This window comes from Crinia signifera, chromosome 12, assembly GCF_055691185.1.
Source record: "Crinia signifera chromosome 12, ASM5569118v1, whole genome shotgun sequence".
NCBI classification, from domain to species: domain Eukaryota; kingdom Metazoa; phylum Chordata; class Amphibia; order Anura; family Myobatrachidae; genus Crinia; species Crinia signifera.
This window is the reverse complement of record NC_139228.1, coordinates 28866112-28894015: the sequence shown is the minus strand read 5'-3', so window position 1 is coordinate 28894015 and position 27904 is coordinate 28866112. Positions and strand designations below refer to the sequence as shown.

Genomic DNA, 27904 nt, shown 5'->3' with positions numbered 1-27904 from the left:
GGAGCCCTGCTCCCAGGCTTACAATCATTCAGTCCTGTGCTCCTCAGTGCACTGTGGCCGGTCCGGGGCCTGGGATCCGGGGGGTGGGGATTTGTGGGGGGAGAGAGGCCGCTGCCCAGAGGTTCTCCTGCAAAATAGATTAATTGGGGGGGCGCGAGGCTGCCCAGGTGTCCGGGGGGGAGGAAGAGTCTGCCCGGGGGTCCACTCCGCCACACTGATTCATGGGTGGGGGTGCCCACAGTGAGTAAGCCCGGGGGCCCTAATGTTAACATGGCGAGGGGGGGGGTGCAAAGCTGCCCAGAATTTACAGTTTTCACTATCGCTTTCACACCGCAAACCTGCTTTAGACGGTGTGAAAGGGTTAAACTTGCTCTGACCCCTTTTAAAAAACGTTTTAAATACCTGGTCCAAAGCAGGTTTTGCGGTGTGAAAGCAGCATTAGTGTAAAAAGCCACAAATTCATATTTGATGTAAATTTCAAATAAAACATTGTAGGACATTTGAGTGATTTCATTTGTTGCACGTGATGTTTGTTTTCCTGACAGCTGAACTGATCATACCGGGAAACCTGTTGCAACATTAAATCCTTATTTGGCAGGGCCGACATTTAGTCTACACAGTATATAAACAAGCCACTTGTGTTGTCTCCACACAGAACTGCTAAGAGCCTGGGAATAGTTGTATTTCGACCACCACCAAAACAGGTAACAACTGACAAAACGAAATTTAAATGTTTGCCTCCTTATGTTTTTAATCAAGCACTAAGCAAACATATAGCTGAGACGATAGTTATAGATATTACATATAGGCAAACTATGATACAATGCATGGGGTTACATAGGCAAATGCAGGGGGGAGGGTGTGGTTGCCCAGAAACCCCCCTCCTCTTGGCAAGTGCAATTTTGGCAATTGCACTGGTATATACTGTAATATGATCATTAGAGCTGCCACCACATCATGCAGTGTAAGGGACAGAGCAGAGCTGCTGCACATGCCCAGTGTACAAGCTACTTCTACCACATCTACTGTATGTGTGGATCTGAGAGTAGCTGCTAGGAGAAAGAGACAGGAGCCTTACCATGAAGTGGGAGATTGTAAGCTTACAAAGTGAAGTACTGTTTCTATTATGTTTGTGTATTTATTTATTATATGTTTAACCTTTTCCTGACCACTTACAGCATCTTATTTAAATGTTTGATACAGCCTATTCTATAGACCAGGGGTGGCCAAACCGGTCTTTAAGATCTACCAAAGGTCCATGTTTTCCAAATCACCTAGCTGGTGCACAGCTGTAGTCATTACTGACTGTCACATTTTCTTTTTTTTTTTTTTTATTTCAACCATTTTTATTATTTTTCACATGTATACAAGACAGTGATTATACAAAGCAATTATACAATCTGTTATACAATATAAACCCCCCCCGCTCCCTCCCCCACCCCTGACCTCTATTCATGGTCTCTTCCATCTCCTTCGTCCCAGGTCGGGTATAACATATATTTCATACAGTAATCAGATCATACCATCTTATATCCCTCTATTATTTGTTTAATACGATTTAACCTTCAATAAAGTGCATAGTGCAAACAGTAAACAATAAAAACAGTACATTCTATCTAGCGTCATATATTATCAGCTTCGCATCCCTAAATCTGAGTGTCTATTATTCCTAGTGCTTGTTACTCTTAATTTATCTTTTAATAACTAAGTGCTGTGAGTTCCTGAGTTAATACTATCCATTTGACTATCCGCCACATTATCCTCCGGTGGGGGAGAGGCTAGTGCCACTTATATCGTGATATATTCATTCAGTATATATTATCACAGCAAAAGAGAAAGTGCTCATGTGCGTTTTACCTAAACTTGTGCTTACCAACACCCAAAAAAAAGAATTCATAAGGACTAAACGATTACTATTCCGTCTTCTAGAACGTATACCCATAGTATATACTTGGTTTCATATCCCCACACTTGGGGCAAAAGGGGTAGAAATTGACTCATATATCTTATTTAGATGGGGCAAGAGGTCCCTTTAACCCCCTACTCCATTGCAAGTTTATCCCCCTACCTTCTCTTACCCTTAAGCAGCATCCTTTTTTAAGAATACTAAATGTACCCAACTGTGTCAGATCCTGATTCACTTCGACTACAACTTAACTTTACCCATCTATCCCAAACCGCGTGGAATTTGTCTTCCCTTCTCCTGATGAAGGCTGCATATCTATCATGTTCCATGACCATATTAACTACGGCCAACCAACTGCTCTCCGTGGGCCCATCAACCGCCATCCATAACCTTGCTATGCATACTTTTGCTAGCACACACAGAGTTACTGCTAGTATCCACAGATTTTTCTGGATCCGAAGATCCCCCTTTACCATCAGGACACAAAGCTTAGGGGTGCATCTATCCCTAGGGATACCTAATGCTTCCAGTTTATCAATTATGAAATCCCAGAGATCCTGCACTCTGGGGCAGCTCCAAATGAGATGAAAGAACCCTGCTCCCTCTGTTTTACATTTCGGGCATAGTGTATCTTCCCTCCCTCCCATTTTGACTAACTGGCGTGGGGTGAGATATGTTCTGTGTGTTATAAAGAATTGTATCTGCTGGAACCTAATTTGAACTGGGACCCATCGTATACCTTCCAAACTTTCTTTCCATTCTTCTCTACTCATGTCCCCTACGTCTTCTTCCCATTTCGCTTTTAAGGGAAGGAGGCAATCCCCTCTGTTTATCTCTAATATCCTTCTATAGCATTTCGAAAGGAGATGGCCAGGGGGGATTGATCTCAAAACTCTCTTTGTTTGAGATTCCTCTATATGCGGGGGGTTAATATCAAATTGGGTTCTTAAGGCTTGCCTTATTTGAAAATATCTAAATCTATAGGTATTATCCAGTCCGAATTCATGTTTCAGCGATAAAAAGGTTCTAAATCCCCCTTGATCGTATAATTGCCCAATAGACAGCACCCCTTTTTCCCCCCATACCTTTTGTACTTCCAATTCGCGCAATTCCCCTAAGGCCTGAGCACGATGAAGGGGGGTTTCAGGATCAATACCTTCACTTCCCATTATACACTCAATATGCTTCCAGGCTTTTATAATTTGATTGACTAGGGGGGGTAGTTTAGGGGGACGCAGCCCGGATAGTAAAAATTGGAGTGGAGTATGTCCCGGTGAGATCGTATCTACTATTGCCTCGATGATCTCGGAGTCTTGCCCTTTCCTGACCCATGAAGAGAGAGCTGCCATCTGTGCTGCTAAATAGTACAGCCAGAAGTCAGGAGCCGCCAACCCACCTTCCCCCTTCCGCCTTGATAATGTTTTATAACTCACTCTTATTCTTCCCTTATTCCAGACCAGGGATGTAATCAGGCCTTCAATTTTCCTGAAGATTTTCCTGGGTAAATAAGCGGGGGAGTTCTGTACTACATATAGCAATTTCGGTTGGATCACCATTTTCACGAGGTTGACCCTCCCAGTGATAGAGAGGGGCAATCTCGCCCATGTGGTGATTTTGGTCTTAATATAGTCAACCACAGGTTTAATATTGAGTGCTTCAAATTTTTTCGGGTCCCTGGTAATTCGTATCCCCAAATAGGTGAATTCCTTTACTGTTTTCAGTGGGAGGAATGCCAACTCCGAAGACTTATCTGGCATCTGGAAGGGAAGTATACAGGATTTCTCCCAGTTTATTTTCAGCCCGGAAAATCTTCCAAATTGATTTACCATATCGAAGACACTCGGCAGGGCAGCGACAGGATTATCTATAAATAGGAGAACGTCGTCTGCGTATAACGCAATCCGATCCTCTCTCTTACCCAAGCCCAGTCCCTTCCATTTCTCAGTGGTTCTTATTAGGGCTGCCAATGGTTCCATAGCTATCGCAAAAAGCGCTGGTGAAAGGGGGCAGCCCTGCCGAGTGCCCCTCTCAATGGGAAAACTCGGGGAGATGTATCCGTTTACCATCACTCTGGCCCCAGGGTTGGAGTATAATAGTTTTACCCAGTTAATGAATACCGGACCTACCCCAATCCATTCGAGTGCCCCCCACAGGTAGTCCCACTCCACGGTGTCGAAAGCTTTGGCAGCATCAAGTGAGACTACCGCGGGGGCAACTCCCTCTTGGTGCTCACTCTGTAAGTGACAATACAGTCTATTTAAATTATTAGATGAAGATCTCCCGGGGATGAACCCAGTTTGGTCTCTACCTATAACATCTTTCAGGACTCTATTTAACCTGGTTGCGAGAATTTTCGCCAGAATTTTAACATCGTTTGCTAGCAAAGAAATGGGTCTGTATGAATCCTTTAGACTGGGGTCTTTGTCTTTTTTAATGATGTTGATTATTAGTGCCTCAGACATAGACGGTGGAAGTCTTCCCTCCTGATAAAGACTATTAAATAACTCCAAGAGTTTCAGAGCGAAGAATGAGGAGAAGGATTTATATAGGTCCTGAGGCAGGCCATCGGTCCCCGGGGCTTTTCCACCTGGGATCGTTCGGATAGCATTTACAACCTCCTGGATAGTAATTGGAGCGTCCAGCATATCTTTTGCTGGTGCCGTTATCTTGGGGGCCTGGATCTGATCTAAAAAGCAAGATATCTCCCCCGGGGATGCTTCTAGCCTAGTTTTATACATATTCTCATAGTACAGAGCAAAACTCTGTACTATACTAGCAGTGGAAGCTAGAGTGATTCCCCCCTCTTCCCTGATTTGTAAGACTATATTGGAGGGACGGTCGCCTTTAATCAAATTTGCTAGGAAGCTCCCGGGTCTATCCCCCCTAGTGTAAATGCTATGCCTCTTAAAGGCCTCCTTCATTTTTGCTTTCTCCTCTAGCTTATTTTTCCACGCGGCGAGAGCTTTATCCCATTTTTCCTTACTCCCCCTGGTTTTATCTCTAAGGTAGTCCCGTTCTTTATCCCTACACTCCTGTTCTAGGGCCTTTTCCTCCCTTGTATATCTTATCTTAATCCCGGAAATACCTTTAATCAGGGTACCTCGAATCCCAGCCTTAAAGGAGTCCCAAATGAATTCAATTGGGGCTGTACCTCGATTCAAGGAGAGGAATTCCTCCCATTGTTCCTCTAGATTTAGCTCTGAATTTAACCTCCCCAGCCATTTTGGATTTAACTTCCAATATACAAACCCCCTATCTCCCCTTAGGGATAACACAACCTGAAGGGGTGAGTGGTCTGATATACCCCTGGCCCTGTAGTCCACTTCAGAGATGCGCAGAAGGATATCAACTGAGGCCAGGGCTAGATCGATCCTGGAGAATGTTTCGTGTGTCCCTGAGTAACATGAGTATTCCCTTGAGGAGGGGTGTGAGGATCTCCATACGTCTTTTAGCCCCATTTCCTCAATCAATGAGGCGAAACCATTATTTTTCCCCTGATTCCCCGATTGCCTATTCTTCCACTTATCCATAGTAACATCCATGACATGGTTAAAATCCCCCATCATCAAAATTGGGACCCCTGGAAACTTTGCTAGGTATTCAGCTGCCTTGTGCAGGATATGATAGTTGAAAGGTGGAGGAATATACACATTTAACAATAAGAACACATACTCATCAAGTCTACATTTTAAGAAGATATACCTCCCCGTCGGGTCTATAAGGGTATCTTCCACCCCGAAGGGTATACCTTTACGGACAAGAATAGAGACCCCTCTGGAGGATGATGTAAATGTCGAGTGAAAATTCCACCCAATCCAGGCCCTTCTCATAGATAATACTCTTGCTCCCTCCAGATGGGTCTCTTGGAGGCAGGCAATGTCAACCGCCAGTTTCCTAAGCTCCCTTATTACTAGGGACCTTTTCACCTTATTGTTAATTCCTCTCACATTCCATGAGAGTATATTATATTTAATTTCCCCCATTCAGTCCTACCCACTAAGTCTTAGCGTCATGACACGGTACAGAGATTCCTTACGGGTGCTGCTTCCTCCTCCTCGTCTCCCTGATAAACTTGCAATGCTTCCTACCCTCCCCAACCCCATCCCCCCACCCTGCATGCCTACCCTTCCCCCCCTGACATGCCTAAACCCTCCCCTCCCCCCTCCCCCCAACCACCACCTCAGCGGCTTCCCCCGGAGACAATACATTTAATGACCACCCGATAGGGTTCCCCTCTCCCTCCAACCCCGGACTTATCACCACATAATTCAATAATGTATAAAAGAAAAGGAACGCCCCCCCAAGCCCCCCATGCCCCCCCACCTTCCCGCCAACCCGAACAACAATACTCGAATATAATAAACTTATTCCTTTTGGGCGGGACAAGAGTAATTGATAAACCGTCCATCATCTCGCCTTCAACCGAGCTATCAATCAATAACTTCAGTAACTTCCATAAGGCCCTACCTATTGTTGTTACCATCATACAATAAAAAAAAAAAAAAAAAAACACCAGAATTTAACATATTATTCACCATTCTTAATAGCAGGCATACTCAGTGTCCCCCTCATTCAATTGCAGATTGTAATGTGCCTTGTTCTTAATAATGAGCCTTATGTTGATAAAGAAGAAAAAAAAAATTGGAAGTCAAAAAGAGTGTTGCCTATTGTGGAGCACTTAAGGAGTGTCTCGCTGGGTAATTCCTGTCCAGCCAGTCCTTTGCTTCAGGTGGGCTAGAAAAGAAAAATGTCTTTCCCTCCGAGATGACCCTTAATTTAGCTGGGAATGCCATGGCATACTTTAGCTGTAGCTCCCTCAATCTCCTCTTCACCGGTACAAACTGTGCCCTTTCTCTTTGTACCCCTCGGGCATAGTCCGGGAAAATTGAAATTCTGCTGTCATTCCAAGTTACTTGGCCCTTTTCACGACCCAGTCTCAGTATCAAATCCCTGTCTGGATAGTAAAGAAATTTAGCGATTAAGGTTCTGTCTGGAGCTCCAGGGATGGGAGGTTTCATTGGAACCCTGTGAGCCCGTTCGATACCAAAATACTTTGAAAAGGATTCACTCCCAAAAGTGTCCAGTAGCCATTTTTGAAGAAACTCAACGGGATTGGAGCCTTCAGCTTTCTCTGGGAATCCCAGGAATCTTAAATTATTTCGCCTGAGGCGCCCCTCAATATCCGTTACCTTATTGTCAAGGTTCTCCATCTGTAATCTCATACTTTCCATTTTCTTTGACAGGGGGGGGAGTATATCCTCAAGTGCTGAGGTGCGCTTCTCAATCTCAGAGGTGCGTTCATTCACTTTTTGCACCGCTGAACGAATGCTATCCAAGTCATCCTGTACTTTTTCTATTTTTTGCGCCAGTCTCCCTTCACTGGCAGCTAGAGCATCAAGTAACTTTTGAAAAGGGTCCTCAGAGGGTTTATCTGGAGCTTCCGGGGGGGTGACTGGGGGCGACCCCCCTCCTTTGGCAGAGGAGGTGGGGGTGCGAGCAAATTTGGCCAATTTATTGGCTGCGGAGGAGTTTTGTGACTTCCCCATATTGACCTTCTGATGACTGGATCTCAAATTCCGTACTTGATCCTCCTTCCACTGGCCAATATCAATTAACTCATACCTTCCCCACTAGCCAAAGACAATGCAGCGTTGTTTTAGGAGCGAGAAAAGATAAAGCTCGTACAACATACAGATATAACCAGGCTCTGCCCCCCAGATATCTTACCCCCTCCTCTGCAGCATTAAGATCAGGCTTGCTTTGAGTATCCAGAAGCGTGCACTTGCAGAATCCTGTTATGAGGGGCGCCACCAAGGCAACTTCTCGCCGGTCAGTCCGCGCAGCCGCCTCTCCACGTCGCCAGCCGTCACCCTCGCTAGGACGCCGGAGCGGGGATCACACTCTGGCGGCTTCTCCCTCCGTCTGGGCCAGTCACCGCGTCACGCTCCACGTGCAGCCGCCGGCCGGATTGGAATGTGCTGCGGGTTGACAGCGGCTCTCTCTCCTCTCAGCAAGCGATTCAGGGGGGCAGGTAGTTGCCGGAGGTACTTCGGCTTGTTAAGCCCGGCACAAGGCTCTCTCAGCAGGGAAGGCGAGACTCATCAGGAGGGCATGGGAGTCCGGAAGGGACGCCGCTTCACATCCCGGAGCAGGAGGGAGAGGAACACACACACGTGCTACTCCCTACGTGCCGTGGCCACGCCTCCACGACTGTCACATTTTCAAACATGCTGCATTCATTCCTGCTATAGACCCACAGGTTGCCTGAAAAACATGAACTGTTGGTAGATCTCGAGGACAGGTTTGGCCACCCCTGCTATAGTTAAATGTTAATACTGTATTCCATAAAGTATCCAGTGTATAAAAAGACCAATTTTCAGGGCTGTTAAAGCTCCCCCAGACTCCCGTACTTAATGGGAGATTTTGGATTACATTTGCAAACCCCCCTCTAAAAATCCTGCGTTTGCTACTGGGTTATAAGAATTAGACACTTTAGTATTTTCGAGTTCTGGTAAATTAACTTTTAAATTAGTTTTTTTGTTGTGTTTTATTTATTTATATAATTTCAATTTCATGACTTCATTCCCTCTTAGATATATTGGTCTTCATCAGCAAATGAAACTCATTTTTTTTTGTAGTCTGTATAGTAGTTTATTGAGCGGTATACAATTACCCACTCAATAACATGCCGTAACAATTAGATAGGTCCTATATAATAAAAAATGCATAAAATATACAAAATACAGTTCTTCGCCTGCACAATATTTTTCGGGCTAGGTGGTTCCCCCCCTAGGTGTGTTTAGACAGAGTTGTGCTTATATACATCAGGCAGAATAAACCTTTTCTATTTCAGTGGTAGATTGTGTATTCCCTAAAATGAGTCAATTTTATTACAAATAAATTATGACATTTGTATAGATGTTTTCACACAAAACAATATCAGTAACTGGCTGAGCACTCAAAAAATAATTCCAACATGTATCCCAACTAGTAGTCCATATACTGTAAAAGTTCTCAAATACTGTCAACCACACTTTGGTTTCCTCAAGGCAGTGTCTTTGTCTGTCCATAGTATCTCCATATGCACAATGTAATGACCCCATGTCCGAGTGGTCAGAACTCTTTAGAGTACCAGGGTCTAAATATTGTCGTGACATTCTTGATAACCTGGAGATGCAACACTGTTTTGTTAGCCAAATAAAATGATTTAATACTTTTTGGGATTTTTTTAGGAGCCCCACTCAGATACATGGGAAGGACAATTGTCTAACATAGACCTGTAGATTAAGTGATTCTATAGTAAAAGCATTGTAGTGATGACAAACTAAATATATTTACTACACATGTCTGTGTTTTATACAGGAGCATGGCGCTATATGTTACACTGTTGCTGCTTATCACCGGATCCGCTGCACAGCAAGGTACTGTATGACTCTGTGAGCAGAAATTGGTGCCGAGCTGATTACAGTACAGTAGACTACAAGTCCACTTTGTAGTTGGATATCGATATTTAGCAAATGTGCATGTCTTGTATCCTACATAAACAACTGTGGCAACTGCGGACAAATCAGAGTCTTACACAACTTCCTTTGTGGTTGCACAAGCATAACCGCAATATTTGGCAGAGGTGTGGTATAGAGGGCCGACAGTCTGGATTCCGAAGGTCACTATACTGTCATCGGAATCCCAACTGCTTGTACTCCCAAAGTAGGGTGAGTGCAAAGAAGCCCCTTGAGGGCTCCCTGCGTGTGCCACAATGTGGGATTGATGGCTCACTGGACCCCAAAGACGGAGAATAGCCTTTGTAAATTGGGATCCCGAATGTCTGGCTGTCATCCGGCACTCATTTGGCAGTATACAGTACAGTAGGCATGGCCAGTGCTAGGTATGGTAGCTCCCCAAGTGGGGGGGAAGCACCCCGCCAACCACGCGCCCACCCACCGCTCACCCACTCCAGGGTGGTCATGTGCCCACTGAGTCACTCCACGACAGGAGGGGGGAGAGAGGAGGAGAGTTGTGGTGGGTTGCTCCACCTCTCACTCACACACATGCTCCACAAGGGGGAGAGTTTGCGTCTTCGGTGGAGGAAGGGGGGATGCGGACGCCTCTGCCAAGTCGCTCCACAAGGGGCGGGTGTGGAGATGGTGCGGGAACAGTTGCGCACACCTGGCTCCACGGCGGGTGGGGATGGTGCGGGAGCCGCTGCCACTACCACTCACCTGGCTCCTCAAGGGGGTTCCCAAGTGCCGCCCTCCGGTGCCCCAGGCAAATGCCTAATGCTTCCTAGTGCCGGCCCTGACAGTAGCTGTGCCATGGGCTAGTCGTGGACATGTTGGATGGGTTGTGGTCCATTGACAGGTGGGCATTTGCAGAGATTGGGATGTTTTCTGATGATATGGATAAGATAGATGGTTCAAATACCCAAAAAGGAATCAACCCCATTTCCATCCACCTTTTGTTCACATGAATCGACGCAAAACTGTTTCCGTTGTAACAATACATAATAACAATGAAATGTATCATAAGATGAAGGGGTCTTAAAACTAAGATACATCCACACCACTCACAACGAAGAAGACATTGGGGGTCATTCAGCATTGATTTCTTATTATAGACAATGCAGTGGACTGTGAGTAGAAAGGTACCATCCAGACTGAAAGAAAAAATGAACCATGTAAATTTGCAAATGCATTGCAATCGCTACCATTTGTGGATCCATTCGCAAATCCTAACACCTCAAAGGGTCTTTGCCATCTGAGCAAATGTGAGTAGATCGGAGGCTGCCTCTAATCTGCAAGTGAGACAGGCTGGAAGGGATCAGTGCTGACGTTAGAGAAATATATAAAAAAAAATGCCTGGTCACACCCAGAAAACACCAGATTTCTGCCCCCAAATGCTGGCTTCCTGTAATTCAAACTGTAATTGCGTTGTGTTCATAAACCTTGTGTATTTTTAGTTGCTAATTTCGCTTGCGCAATGCGAATGCCTCGCATGCACAGTCATCAGATGATCGCCCTATTTACAAATTCTCTAATAAATGCTGAATAACCCCGGCTATATCTTATATATAGTTTTAGACAGCTCAGTCAGGACAGCTTCATCTTAGGAATTTTGGTACTTGTTTCATAGCAGGGCGCCCGTCGGTCCCATCGCATACCATTACATAAGGTATGCGATGGGACCCGATCAGACCCGATTTTCGGGTTTTAAGAGGTTCACATACAATTTTAAAATCGCGTCGCATCGCATGCCATTACAATGGCATGCGATGTGATGCGACGTGATTAGACCCGATTTTACATTGTACATTGTACATGGCTTATGACAATGTTAAATGCACCCACACACTCGATTTTTAATTGTACACACACCCTGATGGGTAATTATTATGTCAAATGCCCCCCATAGTTAACACCACCCCAGTATCAACGCCAACCCGAAGCGTGGTGAGCGCAGCGAGCCCACGAGGGGTGGCGGTACGCGTTCTCTGTCCTTTTCATACCTGCACCATCCACGTCGGCGTGGAGTTGACTATATATAGTGTGATGAGCACAGCGAGCCACCGAGCCCGAATCTCGTCGAGCGCACCGAGCCCCGCGAGGGGATGCGGAATACATGTGAAGTAATGCGCGTCCCCTCGCGTGGCTCTTGCTTCGGGCTTGCCACACTATATAAAATCAACTCCACGCCGATGTGAATAGTGGGGGTATGAAAAGATCGGAGGACGCGTACCGCTGCCCCTCGCGGCCTTGCTGCGCTCGCCACGCTTCGGGTTGCCGTTGATCTGGCAGGGCGTTAACAATGGGGGGGCGTTTGACATACTAATTACCCATCAGGGTGGGTGCACAATTAAAAATCGGGTCTGGGGGGGGCATTTAACATAGGAATCAGCCATCAGGGTGGCTGCACAATTAAAAATCGTGTCTAATCGCGTCGCATGCGATGCGATGCAACCCGATTTCACAGACCCGATGCCATACAATGAAAATTGGTGACGCCGTGCTAGGAAACAAGTACAGGAATTTTATATCCAGGGATGAACTGAGTTACACCTCAGTGGGCACGTTCTACCCTCTATAGGGGGGAATGTTACGTGGCAGAAAGACAGACTGCCTTTGAGCAGGCTCTGTGCATGCTTAAGACAAGGTAAGAGGGGTCTGGCATAGGACAGCTCTTATCGGGAAAGCTGCGCTTTAAGTTACTAATCGCTTATTTTAGTACATATTCAATTAGTACCACAAATGGTTGGTACACACAATCAAAACACTGGGTACTCTTTACCTAGCACGGCGCCCACGATTTTGATCGTGGGCATCGCAGGTAAAAAAATTGCGGGCATCGCGGCCATTGAATGCACTAAAAATCGGGTGCGACGCGACCGACGCGATGCCCGCGATTTCCCATAGGGACCAATGTTAAATTTCTCAATTGACCCGATTTTACTGTTCAATGCCTCAATTGACACGATTTTTCCATAGGAAACAATGTTAAATGGCCCACAGAGGCCAAATAGGCACCCTGAAGTGGGAAATGGCCCCCACAATTGTTAACGCCACCCCACGATTAACGTCAACCCGAAGTGTGGCGAGCGCAGCGAGCCCGCGAGGGGCGGCGGTACGGGTCCTACGACCTTTTCATACCCCCACTATCCACGTCGGCGTGGAGGTGAGAATAGAATAGTGTGGTGAGCGCAGCGAGCCACCGAGCCCGAAGTGTGGCGAGCGCAGCGAGCCCCGCGAGGGGACGCGGATACCTTCACAGGTATACGCGTCCCTTCGCGGGCTTCACAGGTATCCTCGTCCGCTCGCCACGCTTCGGGCTCGGTGGCTCGCTGCGCTCGCCACACTATTCTATTCTCAACTCCACGCCGACGTGGATAGTGGGGGTATGAAAAGGTCGTAGGACGCGTACCGCTGCGCTCGCCACGCTTCGGGTTCACGTTGATCGTGGGGTGGCGTTAACAATTGTGGGGGCCATTTCACACTTCAGGGTGGCTATTTGGCCTCTGTGGGCCATTTAACATTGATTCCTATGGAAAAATCGTGTCAATTGAGGCATTGAACAGAAAAATCGGGTCAATTGAGAAATTTAACATTGGTCCCTATGGGAAATCGCGGGCATCGCGATGGTCGCGTTGCACCCGATTTTTTAGTGCATTCAATGCCCGCGATGGGCGCCGTGCTAGGTAAAGAGTACCAAACACTGTGCTAGAATAATTACAAAAGTTGATTGGTACTTTATCTCCCTCCATACATCTCCCCTTATATGTGCGAATGTGATTGCGGTCATATTGATGATCGCTTGGTACAATGATCTATGTTATTTTTTAACTTTTTTTTAAAGATAAAATAGGGGGCTGTGTATACATGAAAGCATGTGGGTGTAAAAAAAATCTCATTTTTTCTTTATAATTAATTTTGCTTTAGATTTGACCAACAAAGTTTTCCTCTTCCCGAAACGAACAGCAACAGCACATGTGGTCTTGAAGCCTGACATAGAGAAACCATTGCAGAAGGTCACCGTTTGCCTGCAATCATACACTGAACTTACAAGTGCTCATAGTCTTTTTTCCTTAGCTATGTCTGGTCCAGGACAGGACAACACTTTTCTTATCTTTCCGAAATCACCGCCCTACACTGCTGTGCATATTAACCAGGAGGAAAGCACCTTTAAGACAGACCCTGAGGTCTTCGACTGGAAACTCACCTGTGTAACGTGGGACTCTGATTCCGGAGTAGTCCAGCTTTGGGTAAATGGAAAGCTCTACCCAAGAAAATTTTCAAAGAAAGGGTTTACTATTAATCCTAAAACATCGATTATTCTGGGGCAAGAGCAAGATTCGTTTGCTGGTGGATTTGATGTTAATCAGTCCTTTTTTGGTGAAATAAGTGATGTGAACATGTGGGATTATGTTTTGTCACCAGGAGACATGCAAAAAGTCATGTCTGGTGATCACAATGGAAATCTGATTAACTGGAGATCTCTACATTATGAGATTAAAGGGAATGTATTAGTCCAGCCGAAGCTTCAGTGTAAGAATTGGTTGTACACACAAAGTTTATATTCACAATGCAATGAAGATAAGGCATTCAACTGATAATTGTATTGCTCACTGTTTATCTTTCTGTTTCTTTATCTTCGCAGCCATCTGCAACTTTGCAGGTTAATCAACCAGGCATGATGTCATAATTTACTAGCAAATATAGAACCAGATGTGATTATTATTACCCATGCATCACAAAAGGTATATGTACAGATGGAGCCATCCTCATCTAGCCCTTTATAAGGATTAAGTGAGTAATAGGATTACTCTGCTAATCCCCTACTGAGTTGTTCTATATATTGTATTGTATTGCAGCTGAGAACAATAGGCCTTGAATAACCATGGCTATCCAGAGATGGCTACATGAGGATGGCTCCATCTGTAGGTACAGTAAGTATAGACAGTTCTTGCGTTTGTGTAACTGTGTTTGTTGGGGGCAAGTAGGGGGTGAACTAACACAATAAACAAGAACAATAAACTCTGATGGAGAGGTCTTTCTAAATCTTGTTTATCTCGTGTTTGATTGGACACTATCATTTTCCCGATAACATAAGTAATGTTCGTCAACAAGTATTATTTGAACTGTATCCGCATAAACACAAATAAACTTCAGGCGCTAATCTGATGAACCAAGTTATAGCAAAAGAAAATGTATATTATTTAACACCCAGCTGAAGAGTTTTAATATGCCTGTATGAACACATATTGAGCTGCCCACAACGGTATCAAACCAACCAAAAAACGAAATATAAACTCTGTGCCTACAGTAATAGAGCAAGACTGGTTTGTAAATAAGGGCAACAACTTATATACAGAGAGCAATAATAATATCATTACAGTATAAACGTATATTAAAATATGTATGTAATACAAAAATTCTACGAATATTCTATAAAAGAGGTGAATTATAAAGTAAAAAATCTTCTTGTGTAGAAGAAAGAGTAAATCGGAAGCTTCCACTTAAATCAATCCTCCTGCGGACCTTTCTAGACCTGCTTAAACCGCCATCCTTGCCCGCTTCTGCAAGAGATCTACAGCTCAATTAGCCGCCACACTCTCATTGCTGAGGACAGTTCCGGACACCACAGCGTTACGGCTCCCCTCTCTTCATTGCTGAAAACCACAGAAAGGTAAAAAAGCAACAGACCGGGCTGGTTAACTGGCCTTCTCACTGGTCTTCTACTTGGTCTTCAAATTATAAGTAAACTGACTGCATCCCTACAGAACTTAGCTACTGTACTGTACTATACTAAATAATATGGGTTCAACATGTACAAGTTATTTTGCATTCAATGTGCATTAATAATGTGGCTCCTAAAATAGTCAACCAGTTCTTATTCAAAGTGTTTTCAAGAATAGATTTTTATTAGATCTACAGTATATAACAAAAATATGGGGTAAAGATATAAAAAAAATTGGAGGGGAACAGGGGAAGGGAAAGAACACAATTGGAAATCATTTCACACAAATATATAAGACACACACAATGCTGCCACAAACAATATAGAATACACATAATCAAAGAAAGAAAAAAATAACCTTAAAAAGAAAATGGGAACATTAAAATCAAGGTAAAATCAGATTTTTTCAAAGTGTTTAATGTATCAAGTTAGTGTAAAAAGCCAAAAATTCATATTTGATGTAAATTTCAACTGAAACACTGTAGAACATTTAAGTTATTTCAGTTTCATTGTTTGGACAGTTGTAATCTTTAACCCAAATAAATGCACGTGATGTTTGTTTTCCTGACAGTTGAACTGATCATTCCGGGAAATCTGTTACAACACTACGGGCCTTATTCTAGTTCACTCTTTCTGACAAAATCCTTCTTAGATGGACAAAACCATGTGCACTGCAGGGGGGCAGATGTAAAATGTGCAGAGAGAATTAGATTTGGGTGAGTTATTTTGTTTCTGTGCAGGGTAAATACTGGCTGCTTTATTTTTACACTGCAATATAGATCTCACTTTGAAGTAAAACCCGACCCAAATCTAATTCTCTCTGCACAAGTAACATCTGCCCCACCTGCAGTGCCCATGCTTTTGTCCATCTAAAAAGGATTTTGGCAGAAAGAGTGAACTAGAATAAGGCCCTAAATCCTTATTTGGCAGGGCCAACTTTTGGTCTACACAGTATATAAACAAGCCACTTGTGTTGTCACCATACAGAACTGCAAAGAGCCTGGGAATAATTGTATTTCGACCACCACCAAAACAGGTAACAACTGACAAAACTAAATTAATAAGTTTGCTTACTTATGTTTTTAATCAAGCACTAAGCAAAACTATAGCTGAGATGATAGTTATAGATATTACATTTATGCAAACTATGATACAATGCATGGGGTTATTAGAATTAGACACTTTAGTTTAGTAACTATTTTCGAGTTCTGGTAAATTAATTCTTAAATTTGTTTTTTGTTGTGTTTAATTTATTTATATAATTTCATGACTTTATTCCCTCTTTGATATATTGGTCTTCATCAGCAAATGAAACACAGTCATTTATTTTTGTAGTCTGTATAGTAGTTTATTGAGTAGTTTATTGAGGGGTATACAATTACCCACAGTAATATACTGCAGGAATTTGTATTGCGGGGTGTGTGTGTGTGTGTTAATCGATAACATGCCGTAACATTTAGATAGGTCCTATATAATAAAAAATGCATAAAGTATACAAAATACAGTTTTTTGCCTGCACAATATTTTTCGGGCTAGCTGGTTCTCCCCTAGTCCATATACTGTAGAAGTTCTCAAAGTCTGTCAACCACACTGTGGTTTCCTCAAGGCAGTGTCTTCGTCTGTCCATAGTATCTCCATATGCACAATGTAATGACCCCATGTCCAAGTGGTCAGAACTCTTCAGAGTACCAGGGTCTAAATATTGTTACGAACAAGAAGAAAATAAGAACAGCGCCTCTTTTACTACAATGAAATACACACAACCAAACGGTTTAAATGATTATTTATATTAAATAGAATATACACATTAATACAAGTATACATTAAATATAATAAGACACTGATTGATAAGCTCACTCCTGGATAGGTAAAAAGTGGTATAACACTGGCTCAGTGATTAAACAAGGAATGGATGGATATTACCAACTGGCTGGATGGTGGGTCACTGTCAATGAATGGGGGAGGTGGTGAAAGTACCACAGATCCTCTCTGGTAGTACGGTCTTCAAATTTTTTACTGCTGGAGGTGACTGTGGGTTCGTCCGGATAATGAACCCCAAATTACCCACGGGTCCTCTCTGGTGATGCAGTGCCCCTGGAACCGCTGGAGGAAGCACAGGGGTATGGCACGGTACCGATGTAATGTCCTTACTTGTGAATGGTGTCCAATTTCCCTTATGGGTTATACCCAAGGATGTCCGAATGGTAATAGAATGATCAGGGGTCACCTGTGGGTTTGGTGGTGGAACTCCACGGTGGGGCAATGACCAAGTGAGTCCAGAATACAGGGTAGCAGTCCTTGAGCCTGAGAATGGGTCCAGGGGTGAGGAAACACCTGATGCGTTTCACTACTGGCTGTAGCTTTATCAAAGGTGACCTTTGATAATGTATAATTGTATTAATGTGTATATTCTTTTTAATATAAATAATCATTTAACCCGTTTGGTTGTGTGTATTTCGTTGTAGTAAAAGAGGCGCTGTTCTTATTTTCTTCTTGTTCGTGACAATATTTAGACCCTGGTACTCTGAAGAGTTCTGGCCACTTGGACATGGGGTCATTACATTGTGCATATGGAGATACTATGGACAGACGAAGACACTGCCTTGTTAGAGGATCAGCTCTTATATAGGCACCCTTGCCTTTGCCTCTGGTAGAAAAAGACCTTGTCGATATATCTAAATATTGTCATGACATTCTTGAAAACCTGGAGATGCAACACTGTTTTGTTAGCCAAATAAAATTATTTAATACTTTTTGGGCTTTTTTAGGTGCCCCACTCAATCGTAAAAGACCTGTAGATTAAGTGATTCTGTAGTAAAAGCATTGTAGTTGTGATGACAAACTAAATATATTTACTACACATGTCTGTGTTTTATACAGGAGCATGGCGCTATATGTTACACTGTTGCTGCTTATCACCGGATCCACTGCACAGCAAGGTATAACTGTGTGAGCAGAAATTGGTGCCGAGCTGATTACAGTACAGTAGACTACAAGTCCACTTTTTAGTTAGATATCGATGTTTAGCAAATGTACATGTCTTGTATCCTACATACACAACTGTGGCAACTGGGGACAAATCAGAGTCCTCCACAACTTCCTTTGTTGCTGCATAGGCATAACCGCAGTATTTTTATAGTGACCCGACATTCAGGATCCCGACGGTCCACAAACTCATTGGAATCCCAACAGCTGGTACTCCCACAGTAGGGAGAGTGCAAAGAAGCCCCTTGTGGGCTCCATATGCATGCCACAATGTGGGCTTGATGGCTCACTGGACCCCCAAGACGGCGAATAGCCTTTGTAAATTGGGAACCCGAATGTCTGGCTGTTATCCGGCACCCGGCACCCATTTGGCAGTATACAGTGCAGTAGGTGGGGCCAGTGCAAGGTACGGCAGCTCCCCAGGCAGGGGGGGGGGGCATTGTGGCAACCACGCGCCCACCTGCTGCTCACCTGCTCTAGGGGGTGATGCGGCCGCTGAGTTGCTCCGCGACAGGTGTGGGGGGGGAGTGAGGAGTAGAGTTGTGGTGGGTCACTCCACCTCTCAACCACACACACGCCCCATGAGGGGGAAAGATTGCGGCCTCAGCGGAGGAAAGGGTGGGATGTGTATGCCACTGCCACGTCGCTCCATGAGGGGCGGGGGTGGGGATGGTGCATGCGCCGCTGTGCTAACCTGGCTCTACAGGGGTGGGCATGGTGCGGGATCCTGTGAGCTCACCTGGCTCCATGGTGGGTGGGGATAGTGCAGGCGCTGCTGCCACTACCACTCACCTGGCTCCCTGGGGGGGGCTCCCAAGTGTCACCCTCCAGTGGCCGATACCCCACGCAAATGCCTAATGCTGCCTAGTGGAGGTGCCAGCCCTGACAGTATGTGTGCCATCGGCTAGTCCTGGACATGTAGGATGGGTTGTGGTCCATTCACAGGTGGCCATGTGCAGAGATCGGGATATTTTCTGATGATATGGATGAGGTAGATGGTACAAATACCCAAAATGAATCAACCCAATTTCCATCCACCTTTTGTTTACATGAATCATCTCAAAACTGTTTCCAATGTAACAATACATAATAACCATGAAATGTATCATTAGTTTAAGGGGTCTTAAAACTAAGATACATCCACACCACTCACAACGAAGAAGACATTGGGGGTCAGTCAGCATGGATTTCTTATTATTGACAATGCAGTGGACTGCGAGTAGAAAGATGCCACCCAGACCGAAAGAAAAAATGCCCAGTGCAAATTTGCAAATGCATTGCAATCGCTGCCCATTTGTGGATCCATTCACAAATCCCAACACCTCAAAGGGTCCTTGCCATCTGAGCAAATGTGAGTAGATCGGAGGTGTCTAATCTGCAAGTGAGACAGGCTGGAAGGGATCAGCTCTGACGTCAGAGATACATATTAAAAATGCCTGGGCACACCCAGAAAACACCAAATTTCTGCCCCCAAATGCCAGCTCCTGTCATTCAAACTGCAATTGCGGTGTGTTCATAAACCTTGTGTATTTTCAGTTGCTAATTTCGTTCGCGCAATGAGAATGCTGCGCATGCACAGTCATCAGATGATCGCCATATTTACAAATTCTCTAATAAATGCTGATTAAACCCCGCTATATCTTATATAGTTTTAGAGGGTAGAGTGTTCTTGCACAATTGCTTCTTATACCATAGACATATGTCTACATCTTGATGGATGGTACCATGTTAAAGCTCCATCGAGTGGAGAACTGTGAGAAAGGCAGCCATCTAGTGGATGGCATATAATGGGATGGAAACTACAGAGTAATGAATTTGCTACATGCTGGTCTTCATTTTATTTATCACCCAGCAATGAGATCATACCTGTCCCTCCAGCCATTTTTTTCCATCACCAGTCAGGAAAGCTTCATCTTAGGAATTTTATATCCAGGGATGAACTGGGTTACACCTCAGTGGGCACGTTCTACCCTCTATAGGGGTGAATGTTACGTGGCAGAAAGACAGACTGCCTTTGAGCAGGCTCTGTGCATGCTTAAAACAAGGTGAGAGGGGGCTGGCAAAGGACAGCTCTTATCGGGAAGGCAGCGCTTTGAGTTACTAATCGCATATGTTAGTACATATTCAATTAGTACAATTTATAGTAATCAATTAGTGGTTGGTACACACCATCTAAACACTGTGCTAGAATAATGACAAAAGTTGATTTATTGGTACTTTATCTCTCTCCACACATCTCCCTTTATATGTGTTAATGTGATGGCGGACATATTGATTATAGCTTGTTAAAAGGATCCTTGTTATTTTAAACTTTAATATAAAGATAAAATAAGGGGCTGTGTATACATGAGAGCAGTGATGTAAAAAAAAATCTTATTTTTTTCTTTATATTTAATTTTGCTTTAGATTTGACCAACAAAGTTTTCCTCTTCCCGGAACGAACAGCAACAGCACATGTGATCTTGAAGCCTGACATAGAGAAACCATTGCAGAAGGTCACCGTTTGCCTGCAATCATACACTGAACTTACAAGTGCTCATAGTCTTTTTGCCTTAGCTATGTCTGACCCAAGACAGGACAACACTTTTGTTATATTTCCAAGATTACCAACCTACACTGGTGTCCAAATAAACCGGATGGAAAGCTCCTTTAAGACAGACCCGGAGGACTTCGACTGGAAACTCACCTGTGTAACCTGGGACTCTGATTCTGGAGTAGTCCAGCTTTGGGTAAATGGAAAGCTCTACCCAAGAAAAATTTCAAACAAAGGGTTTACTATTAATCCTAAAACATCTATTATTCTGGGGCAAGAGCAATATTCATTTGATGGTCGGTTTGATCAGTACTTTTTTGGTGAAATAAGTGATGTGAACATGTGGGATTATGTTTTGTCACCAGGAGACATGCAAAAAGTCATGTCTGGTGATCACAATGGAAATCTGATTAACTGGAGATCTCTTCATTATGAGATTAAAGGGAATGTATTAGTCCAGCCGAAGCTTCAGTGTAAGAATTGGTGGTACAAACAAAGTTTATATTCACAATGCAATGAAAATAAGGCATTCAACTGATAATTGTATTGCTCACTGTTTATCTTTCTGTTTCTTTCTCCTCGCAACCATCTGCAACTTTGCAGGTTAATGAACCAGGCATGATGTGATAAGTTACTAGCAAATATAGAACCAGATGTGATTATTATTACCTATGCATCACAAAAGGTATATATACAGATGGAGCTATCCTCATCTAGCCCTTTATTAGGATTAAGTGAGTAATAGGATTACTCTGTTTATCTCCTACTGAGTTGTTCTATGTATTGTATTGTATTGCAGCTGAGAACAATAGGCCTTGAATAACCATGGCTATCCAGAGATGGCTACATGAGGATGGTTCCATCTGTAGGTACAGTAAGTATAGACAGTTCTTGCGTTTGTGTAACTGTGTTCGTTGGGGGCAAGTAGTGTGTGAACTAGCACAATAAACAACAATAAACTTTGATGGAGAGGTCTTTCTAAATCTTGTCTATCTCGAGTTTGATTGGACACTATCATTTTCCCGATAACATAAGTAATGTTCGTCAACAAGTATTATTTGAACTGTATCCGAATAAACACAAATAAACTTTAGGCGCTAATCTGATGAACCAAGTTATAGCAAAAGAAAATGTATATTATTTAACACCCAGCTGAAGAGTTTTAATATGCCTGTATGAACACATATTGAGCTGCCCACAATGGTATCAAAACAATGAATTAATAAACTGATTAAAAAAGATAATTACAGTATAAACATATAATAAAATATGTATGTGGTATAAAAATTCTACGAATATTCTATAAAAGAGGTGGATCATAAAGTAAAAAATCTTCTTGTGATGAATAAAGAGTAAAACGGAAGCTTCCGCTTAAATCAATCCTCCTACGGACCTTTGTAGACCTGCATAATCCGCCATCATTGCCCGCTCCTGCCAGAGATCTACAGCTCAATTAGCCGCCACACTCTCATTGCCGAGGAAAGTTCCAGACACCACAGCGCTTACGGCTCCCCTCTCTTCATTGCTGACAACCACAGAGAGGTAAAAAAAACAACAGACTGGGCTGGTTAACTGGTCTTCTCACTGGTCTTCATAGTATAAGTATACTGACCGCATCCCTACAGAACTTAGCTACTGTACTATACTAAATAATATGGGTTCAACATGTATGACTACTTCATACACAAGTTATTTTGCATTCAACTTGCATAAATAATGTGGCTCCTAAAATAATCAACCAGTTCTTATTCAAAGTTTTTCAAGAATAGATTTTTTTTTAGAGCTACAGTATATAACAAAAATATGGGGTACAGAAAAAAAATGGGAGGGGAACATGGGAAGGGAAAGCACACAATTGGAAATTACTGTACACAAATATATAAGACACACACAATACTGCCACAAACAATATAGAATACACATAATCAAAGAAAGAAAATCAGAAGCCACATTTGCCCTAAAAAAATAACCTTAAAAAGAAAATGGGAACATTAAAAAAAAGGTAACATCAGATTTTTCATAGTGTTTAATGTACCATGTTAGTGTAAAAAGTCAAAACTTCATATTTTATGTAAACTTCAACTAAAACATTGTAGGACATTTGAGTGATTTCAGTTTCATTGTTTGGATAGTTGTAATCAACCCAAATAAATATTAAAACTTTATTGTTGCACGTGATGTTTGTTTTCCTGATAGCTGAACTGATCGTTCCAGTAAATCTGTTGCAACACTAAATCCTTTTTTGGCAAGGCCAACTTTTGGTTTACACAGTATATAAACAAGCCACTTGTGTTGTCACCATACAGAACTGCTAAGAGCCTGTGAGCAGAAAAACAGGTAACAACTGACAAAACAAAATTAATATGTTTGCTTAATTATGTTTTTAATCAAGAACTAAGCAAAAATATAGCTGAGACAAAAGCTATAGATATTGCATTTATGCAAACTATGATACAATGTATGGGGTTACATAGGCAAGTGCGGGGGGGGGGGGTTAGTTGCCCAGAAACCCCCCTACTCTTGGCAAGTGTCTTGAATTTTGACAATAGCACTGGTATATAATATGATCATTAGAGCTGCCACCACATCATGCAGTGTAAGGGACAGAGCAGAGCTGCTGCACATGCCCAGTCTACCCGCTTCTTCTACCATATTTACTGTATGTGTGGATCTGAGAGTAGCTGCTAGGAGAAAGGGACAGGAGCCGTACCATGAAGTGGGAGGTTAGAAAGTGTAGGACTGTTTCTATTATGTTTGTGTATTTATTTATTTATTATATGTTTAACCTTTTCCTGAACACTTACAACATCTTATTTAAATGTTTGAAACAGCCTATACTATAGACCCAGTGGCGTAACAATAGCGCCGCAGACCCCGCGGTGGCGGGGAGGCGCCAAGTAAGTGTGGGCGCCAGGGTCTGCGGGGGCTATTGTTATGCTACTTCTACCTGCCTTATCCCGCCGACGCGTCTGTATTCGGCCGGGAGTCGTGACCGCAGTTCTACTAATCTGCGTCCCGGCGCCTGGCTCCTTATGAGTCAAATGTCCATCACAAAATGGCTGCCCCCTTAGAGCAGACCGTTTTTTTAAGATGCTAGAGGAGGCAGCGGCGGCCTCCTCTAGCATCCTTACAAACGGTCTGCTGTGATGGACATTTGACTTATGAGGAGCCAGGTGCCGGGACGCAGATTAGTAGATCTGCGGTCCCGGCTACCGGCCGAATATAGACGTGGCGGGGGAAGCAGGGTAAGTGGCAGGGTAAGAGGCAGGGTTAAATTTAGCGGGGGGGGGGGCGCAAAAATTGGCGCTACGCCACTGTATAGACCATCTGTTCTGTTAAATGTTGATACTGTATTCCATAAAGTATCCAGTGTATAAAAAGACCATTTTTCAGGGCTGTTACCGCTCCCCCAGACTCCCGTACTTACTGGGAGACTTTTATTATTTATGAGTACTGGTAAATTAATTTTTAAATTAGTAATTTTTTTTTTGTGATTTATTTATATAATTTCATGACTTCATTCCCTCTTAGATACATTGGTCTTCATCAGCAAATATAACACACTCATTTAAATTTTTAGTCTGTATAGTAGTTTATTGTGGGGTATAAAATTACCCACAGTAATTTGCTGCAGGTATTTGTATCATGGGGGGGAGGATACTCGATAACATGCCGTAACAATTAGATAGGTCCTAGATAATAAAAATTGCATAAAATAAAATATACAAAATACAGTTTTTTGTCTGCACAATATATTTCGGGCTAGCTGGTTCCCCCTAGGTGTGTTTAGACAGAGTTGTGCTTACATACATCACGCAGAATAAACCTTTTCTATTTCAGTGGTAGATTGTGTACTCCCTAAAATGAGTCAATTGTATTACAAATAAATGATGACATATGTATAGATGTGTTCACGCAAAACAATATAAGTGACTGGTTGAACATGTATCCCAACTAGTAGTCCATATACTGCAAAAGTTCTCAAATTCTGTCAACCACACTGTGGTTTCCTCAATGCAGTGTCTGTCTGTCCATAGTATCTCCATATGCACAATGTAATGACCCCATGTCCGAGTGGTCAGAACTCTTTAGAGTACCAGAGTCTAAATATTGTCGTGACATTCTTGATAACCTGGAGATGCAACACTGTTTTGTTAGCCAAATAAAATGATTTAATACTTTTTGGGATTTTTTTAGGAGCCCCACTCGTAAAAGTGTTGGAACAATCGGAGATACATGGGAAGGACAATTGTCTAACATAGACCTGTAGATTAAGTGATTCTATAGTAAAAGCATTGTAGTTGTGATGACAAACTAAATATATTTACTACACATGTCTGTGTTTTATACAGGAGCATGGCGCTATATGTTACACTGTTGCTGCTTATCACTGGATCCGCTGCACAGCAAGGTACAGTATGACTCTGTGAGCAGAAATTGCTGCCGGGCTGATTACAGTACAGTAGACTACAAGTCCACTTTATGGTTAGACATCGATATTTAGCAAATGTGCATGTCTTGTATCCTACAAACACAACTGTGGACAAATAAGAGTTGTGGCTGCATAGGCATAACCGCAGTATTTGGCAGAAGTGTGGTATAGGGGCCCAACAGTCGTGATTCCGATGGTCAGTATACCGTCATCGGAATCACAACTGCTCGTACTCCCACAGTAGTGCGAGTGCAAAGACGCCCCTTGAGGGCTTCCTGTGAGTGCCACAATGTGGGCTTGATGGCTCACTGAACCGCAAAGATGGAGAATAGCCTTTTTAAATTGGGATCCCGAATGTCTGGCTGTCATTCGGCACCCAGCACCCATTTGGCAGTATAGAGTAAAGTAGGCAGGGCCAGTGCAAGGTATGGCACCCCGCCGACCAAGCGCCCACCCATCGCTCACCCGGGGGGAGGGTGTGATGCGCCCACGGAGTCACTCCACAACAGGGGGGGGGAGGAGAGTTGCGGTGGGTCGCTCCACCTCTCACTCACACACAGGCTCCTTGAGTGGGAGAGTTCGCAGCCTCGGTGGAGGAAGGGCAACGGGGGGATGCGGCCGCCGCTGCCAAGTGGCTCCATGATGGGAGGGGGTGGGGATGGTGCGGGCGCCACTGTGCTCATCTGGCTTCACGGGATGGTGCGGGCGCCACTGCGCTCACCTGGCTCCATGGCCGGTGGGAATAGTGCGGGCGCCACTGTCACTACCACTCACCTGGCTCCCCGAGGGGGGCTCCCAAGTGCCGCCCTCCAGTGGCCGGTGCCCCAGGCAAATGCCGAAGGCTGCCTAGTGGTGGCACCAGCCCTGACAGTAGGTGTGTCATGGGCTATTCATTGACATGTTGGATGGGTTGTGGTCCATTCAAACTTGCTTAATTCTGTTGACTGCATTTCCATATGTACTAAGCTGGCAACTCTGGTTGGATAATGCCCAGGCGTTAAAGTGTGTGTGTGTGTGTGTGTGTGTGTGTGGGGTGGGGGGGGGGCGAAACTGAGTTCCACCACCTGTTATGGAAAGGGGAACTAGTTGCACCTGCACCACACAGTAATTCCAACTGAAAGCTGGACCCAGCATCTTTCTTTTCTGGCACGACATGTGTGATGTCATGCCGTCACCGCTGCTGAAGTGAAGAAGAGCCACCAAGAGGAGCAGGCTCTGTGCATGCTTAAGACAAGGTGAGAGGGGTCTGGCAAAGAACAGCTCTTATCGGGAAAGCAGCGCTTTGAGTTGCTAATCGCATATTTTAGTACATATTCATATTAGTACCACAAATGGTTGGTACACGTCATCTAAACACTGTGCTAGAATAATGATCTCTCCACACATCTCCCCTTATATGTGTTAATGTGATTGCGGTCATATTGATTATAGCTTGTTAAAACGATCCTTGTTATTTTAAACTTTAATATAAAGATAAAATAGGGGGCATGAAAACAGTGATGTAAAAAAAATCTTATTTCTTCTCTATAATTAATTTTGCTTTAGATTTGACCAACAAAGTTTTCCTCTTCCCGAAACGGACAGCAACAGCACATGTGGTCTTGAAGCCTGACATAGAGAAACCATTGCAGAAGGTCACCGTTTGCCTGCAATCATACACTGAACTTACAAGTGATCATAGTCTTTTTTCCATAGCTATGTCTGGTCCGGGACAGGACAACACTTTTATTATCTTTCCAAAATCACCGCCCTACACTGTTGTGAATATAAACCAGGAGGAAAGCACCTTTAAGACAGACCCTGAGGTTTTAGACTGGAAACTCACCTGTGTAATGTGGGACTCTGATTCCGGAGTAGTCCAGCTTTGGGTAAATGGAAAGCTCTACCCAAGAAAATTTTCAAACAAAGGGTTTACTATTAATCCTAAAACATCTATTATTCTGGGGCAAGAGCAAGATTCATTTGCTGGTGGGTTTGATGTTAATCAGTCCTTTTTTGGTGAAATAAGCGACGTGAACATGTGGGATTATGTTTTGTCACCAGGAGACATGCAAAAAGTCATGTCTGGTGATCACAATGGAAATCTGATTAACTGGAAATCTCTACATTATGAAATTAAAGGGAATGTATTAGTCCAGCCAAAGCTTCAGTGTAAGAATTGGTGGTACACACAAAGTTTATATTCCCAATGCAATGGAGATAAGGTATTCAACTGATATTTGTAATGCTCACTGAAAATGGTTCTTTGTAACGTAAATTTGAGTTTATCACAATAAAACCTAATAGACAAACATTTCAATTTCAATTTCATAATTCCATTTTCTAAAAATATAAAAATTAAATTATTAATTTTTGAATTTTCGAATTAATTTTCACATTTTAAAATTCAATCCCCGCCAAAATTTTCGGCAGGTGAAAAAACATCAGTTTTTTCGCACTTTTTTTGGCGAATTCATTTGCCTATTCAATCCCTCACAACTGATTTTTCACCTGGGCAGAAAATTCTGAATTGGCGAAAACCCACGTGCATCTGTGAAATTGCTGTGAATTCATGTGGTTTTGTGAATTTGCATCGGTTTTTGCCCGCTTTTGCGTCAATTTTTGCCCGTGCCATTTTGCCTCCCCCCCCCAAAAAAAAAGTGATAAGGCAGGGGCGAAAATGTACTCAAAAACAGGCAAAAATGCCCATAATTGAATACTGAAAAGGCAACGGATTGACTACCCTCCTAAAACTGCACAAATCAAGTAGATTACATGAATGAATGAATGAATGAATGAATATATAAATGCATGAATGACTACATGAATGAATGATTAAATAAAT

At 43.3% G+C, this 27904-nt stretch overlaps 3 protein-coding genes across 3 annotated transcripts; all 3 read left to right on the top strand.

Annotated features, from left to right (window-relative positions):
- Window positions 1–649: 649 nt before the first annotated feature.
- On the top strand, window positions 650–14451 carry LOC146050039 (C-reactive protein-like). The gene is made up of 3 exons (XM_083166817.1): window positions 650–704; window positions 9269–9327; window positions 13333–14451. Exons 2-3 carry the CDS (start codon window positions 9273–9275, stop codon window positions 14001–14003), a joined length of 726 nt encoding a protein of 241 aa, XP_083022943.1. The 5' UTR covers window positions 650–704; window positions 9269–9272; the 3' UTR covers window positions 14004–14451.
- Window positions 14452–16010: 1559 nt separating this feature from the next.
- Window positions 16011–21631, top strand: LOC146050042 (C-reactive protein-like). Its single transcript, XM_083166820.1, has 3 exons — window positions 16011–16166; window positions 18011–18069; window positions 20522–21631. The coding sequence occupies exons 2-3, from the start codon at window positions 18015–18017 to the stop codon at window positions 21184–21186; spliced, it is 720 nt and encodes a 239-aa protein (XP_083022946.1). The 5' UTR covers window positions 16011–16166; window positions 18011–18014; the 3' UTR covers window positions 21187–21631.
- A 1279-nt stretch (window positions 21632–22910) lies between these two features.
- On the top strand, window positions 22911–27379 carry LOC146050040 (C-reactive protein-like). Its single transcript, XM_083166818.1, has 3 exons — window positions 22911–22985; window positions 25001–25059; window positions 26626–27379. The coding sequence occupies exons 2-3, from the start codon at window positions 25005–25007 to the stop codon at window positions 27294–27296; spliced, it is 726 nt and encodes a 241-aa protein (XP_083022944.1). The 5' UTR covers window positions 22911–22985; window positions 25001–25004; the 3' UTR covers window positions 27297–27379.
- The last annotated feature ends 525 nt before the right edge of the window (window positions 27380–27904 follow it).

What these genes read in the sequence shown, in the direction of transcription:
- LOC146050039 (XM_083166817.1), top strand. Translation starts at nt 9,273, where the DNA reads ATGGCGCTATATGTTACACTGTTGCTGCTTATCACCGGATCCGCTGCA. An exon ending in CGGATCCGCTGCACAGCAAG is followed by an intron (nt 9,328 to 13,332) that starts GTACTGTATGAC and finishes ATTTTGCTTTAG; the next exon opens with ATTTGACCAACAAAGTTTTC.
- LOC146050042 (XM_083166820.1), top strand. Translation starts at nt 18,015, where the DNA reads ATGGCGCTATATGTTACACTGTTGCTGCTTATCACCGGATCCACTGCA. An exon ending in CGGATCCACTGCACAGCAAG is followed by an intron (nt 18,070 to 20,521) that starts GTATAACTGTGT and finishes ATTTTGCTTTAG; the next exon opens with ATTTGACCAACAAAGTTTTC.
- LOC146050040 (XM_083166818.1), top strand. Translation starts at nt 25,005, where the DNA reads ATGGCGCTATATGTTACACTGTTGCTGCTTATCACTGGATCCGCTGCA. An exon ending in TGGATCCGCTGCACAGCAAG is followed by an intron (nt 25,060 to 26,625) that starts GTACAGTATGAC and finishes ATTTTGCTTTAG; the next exon opens with ATTTGACCAACAAAGTTTTC.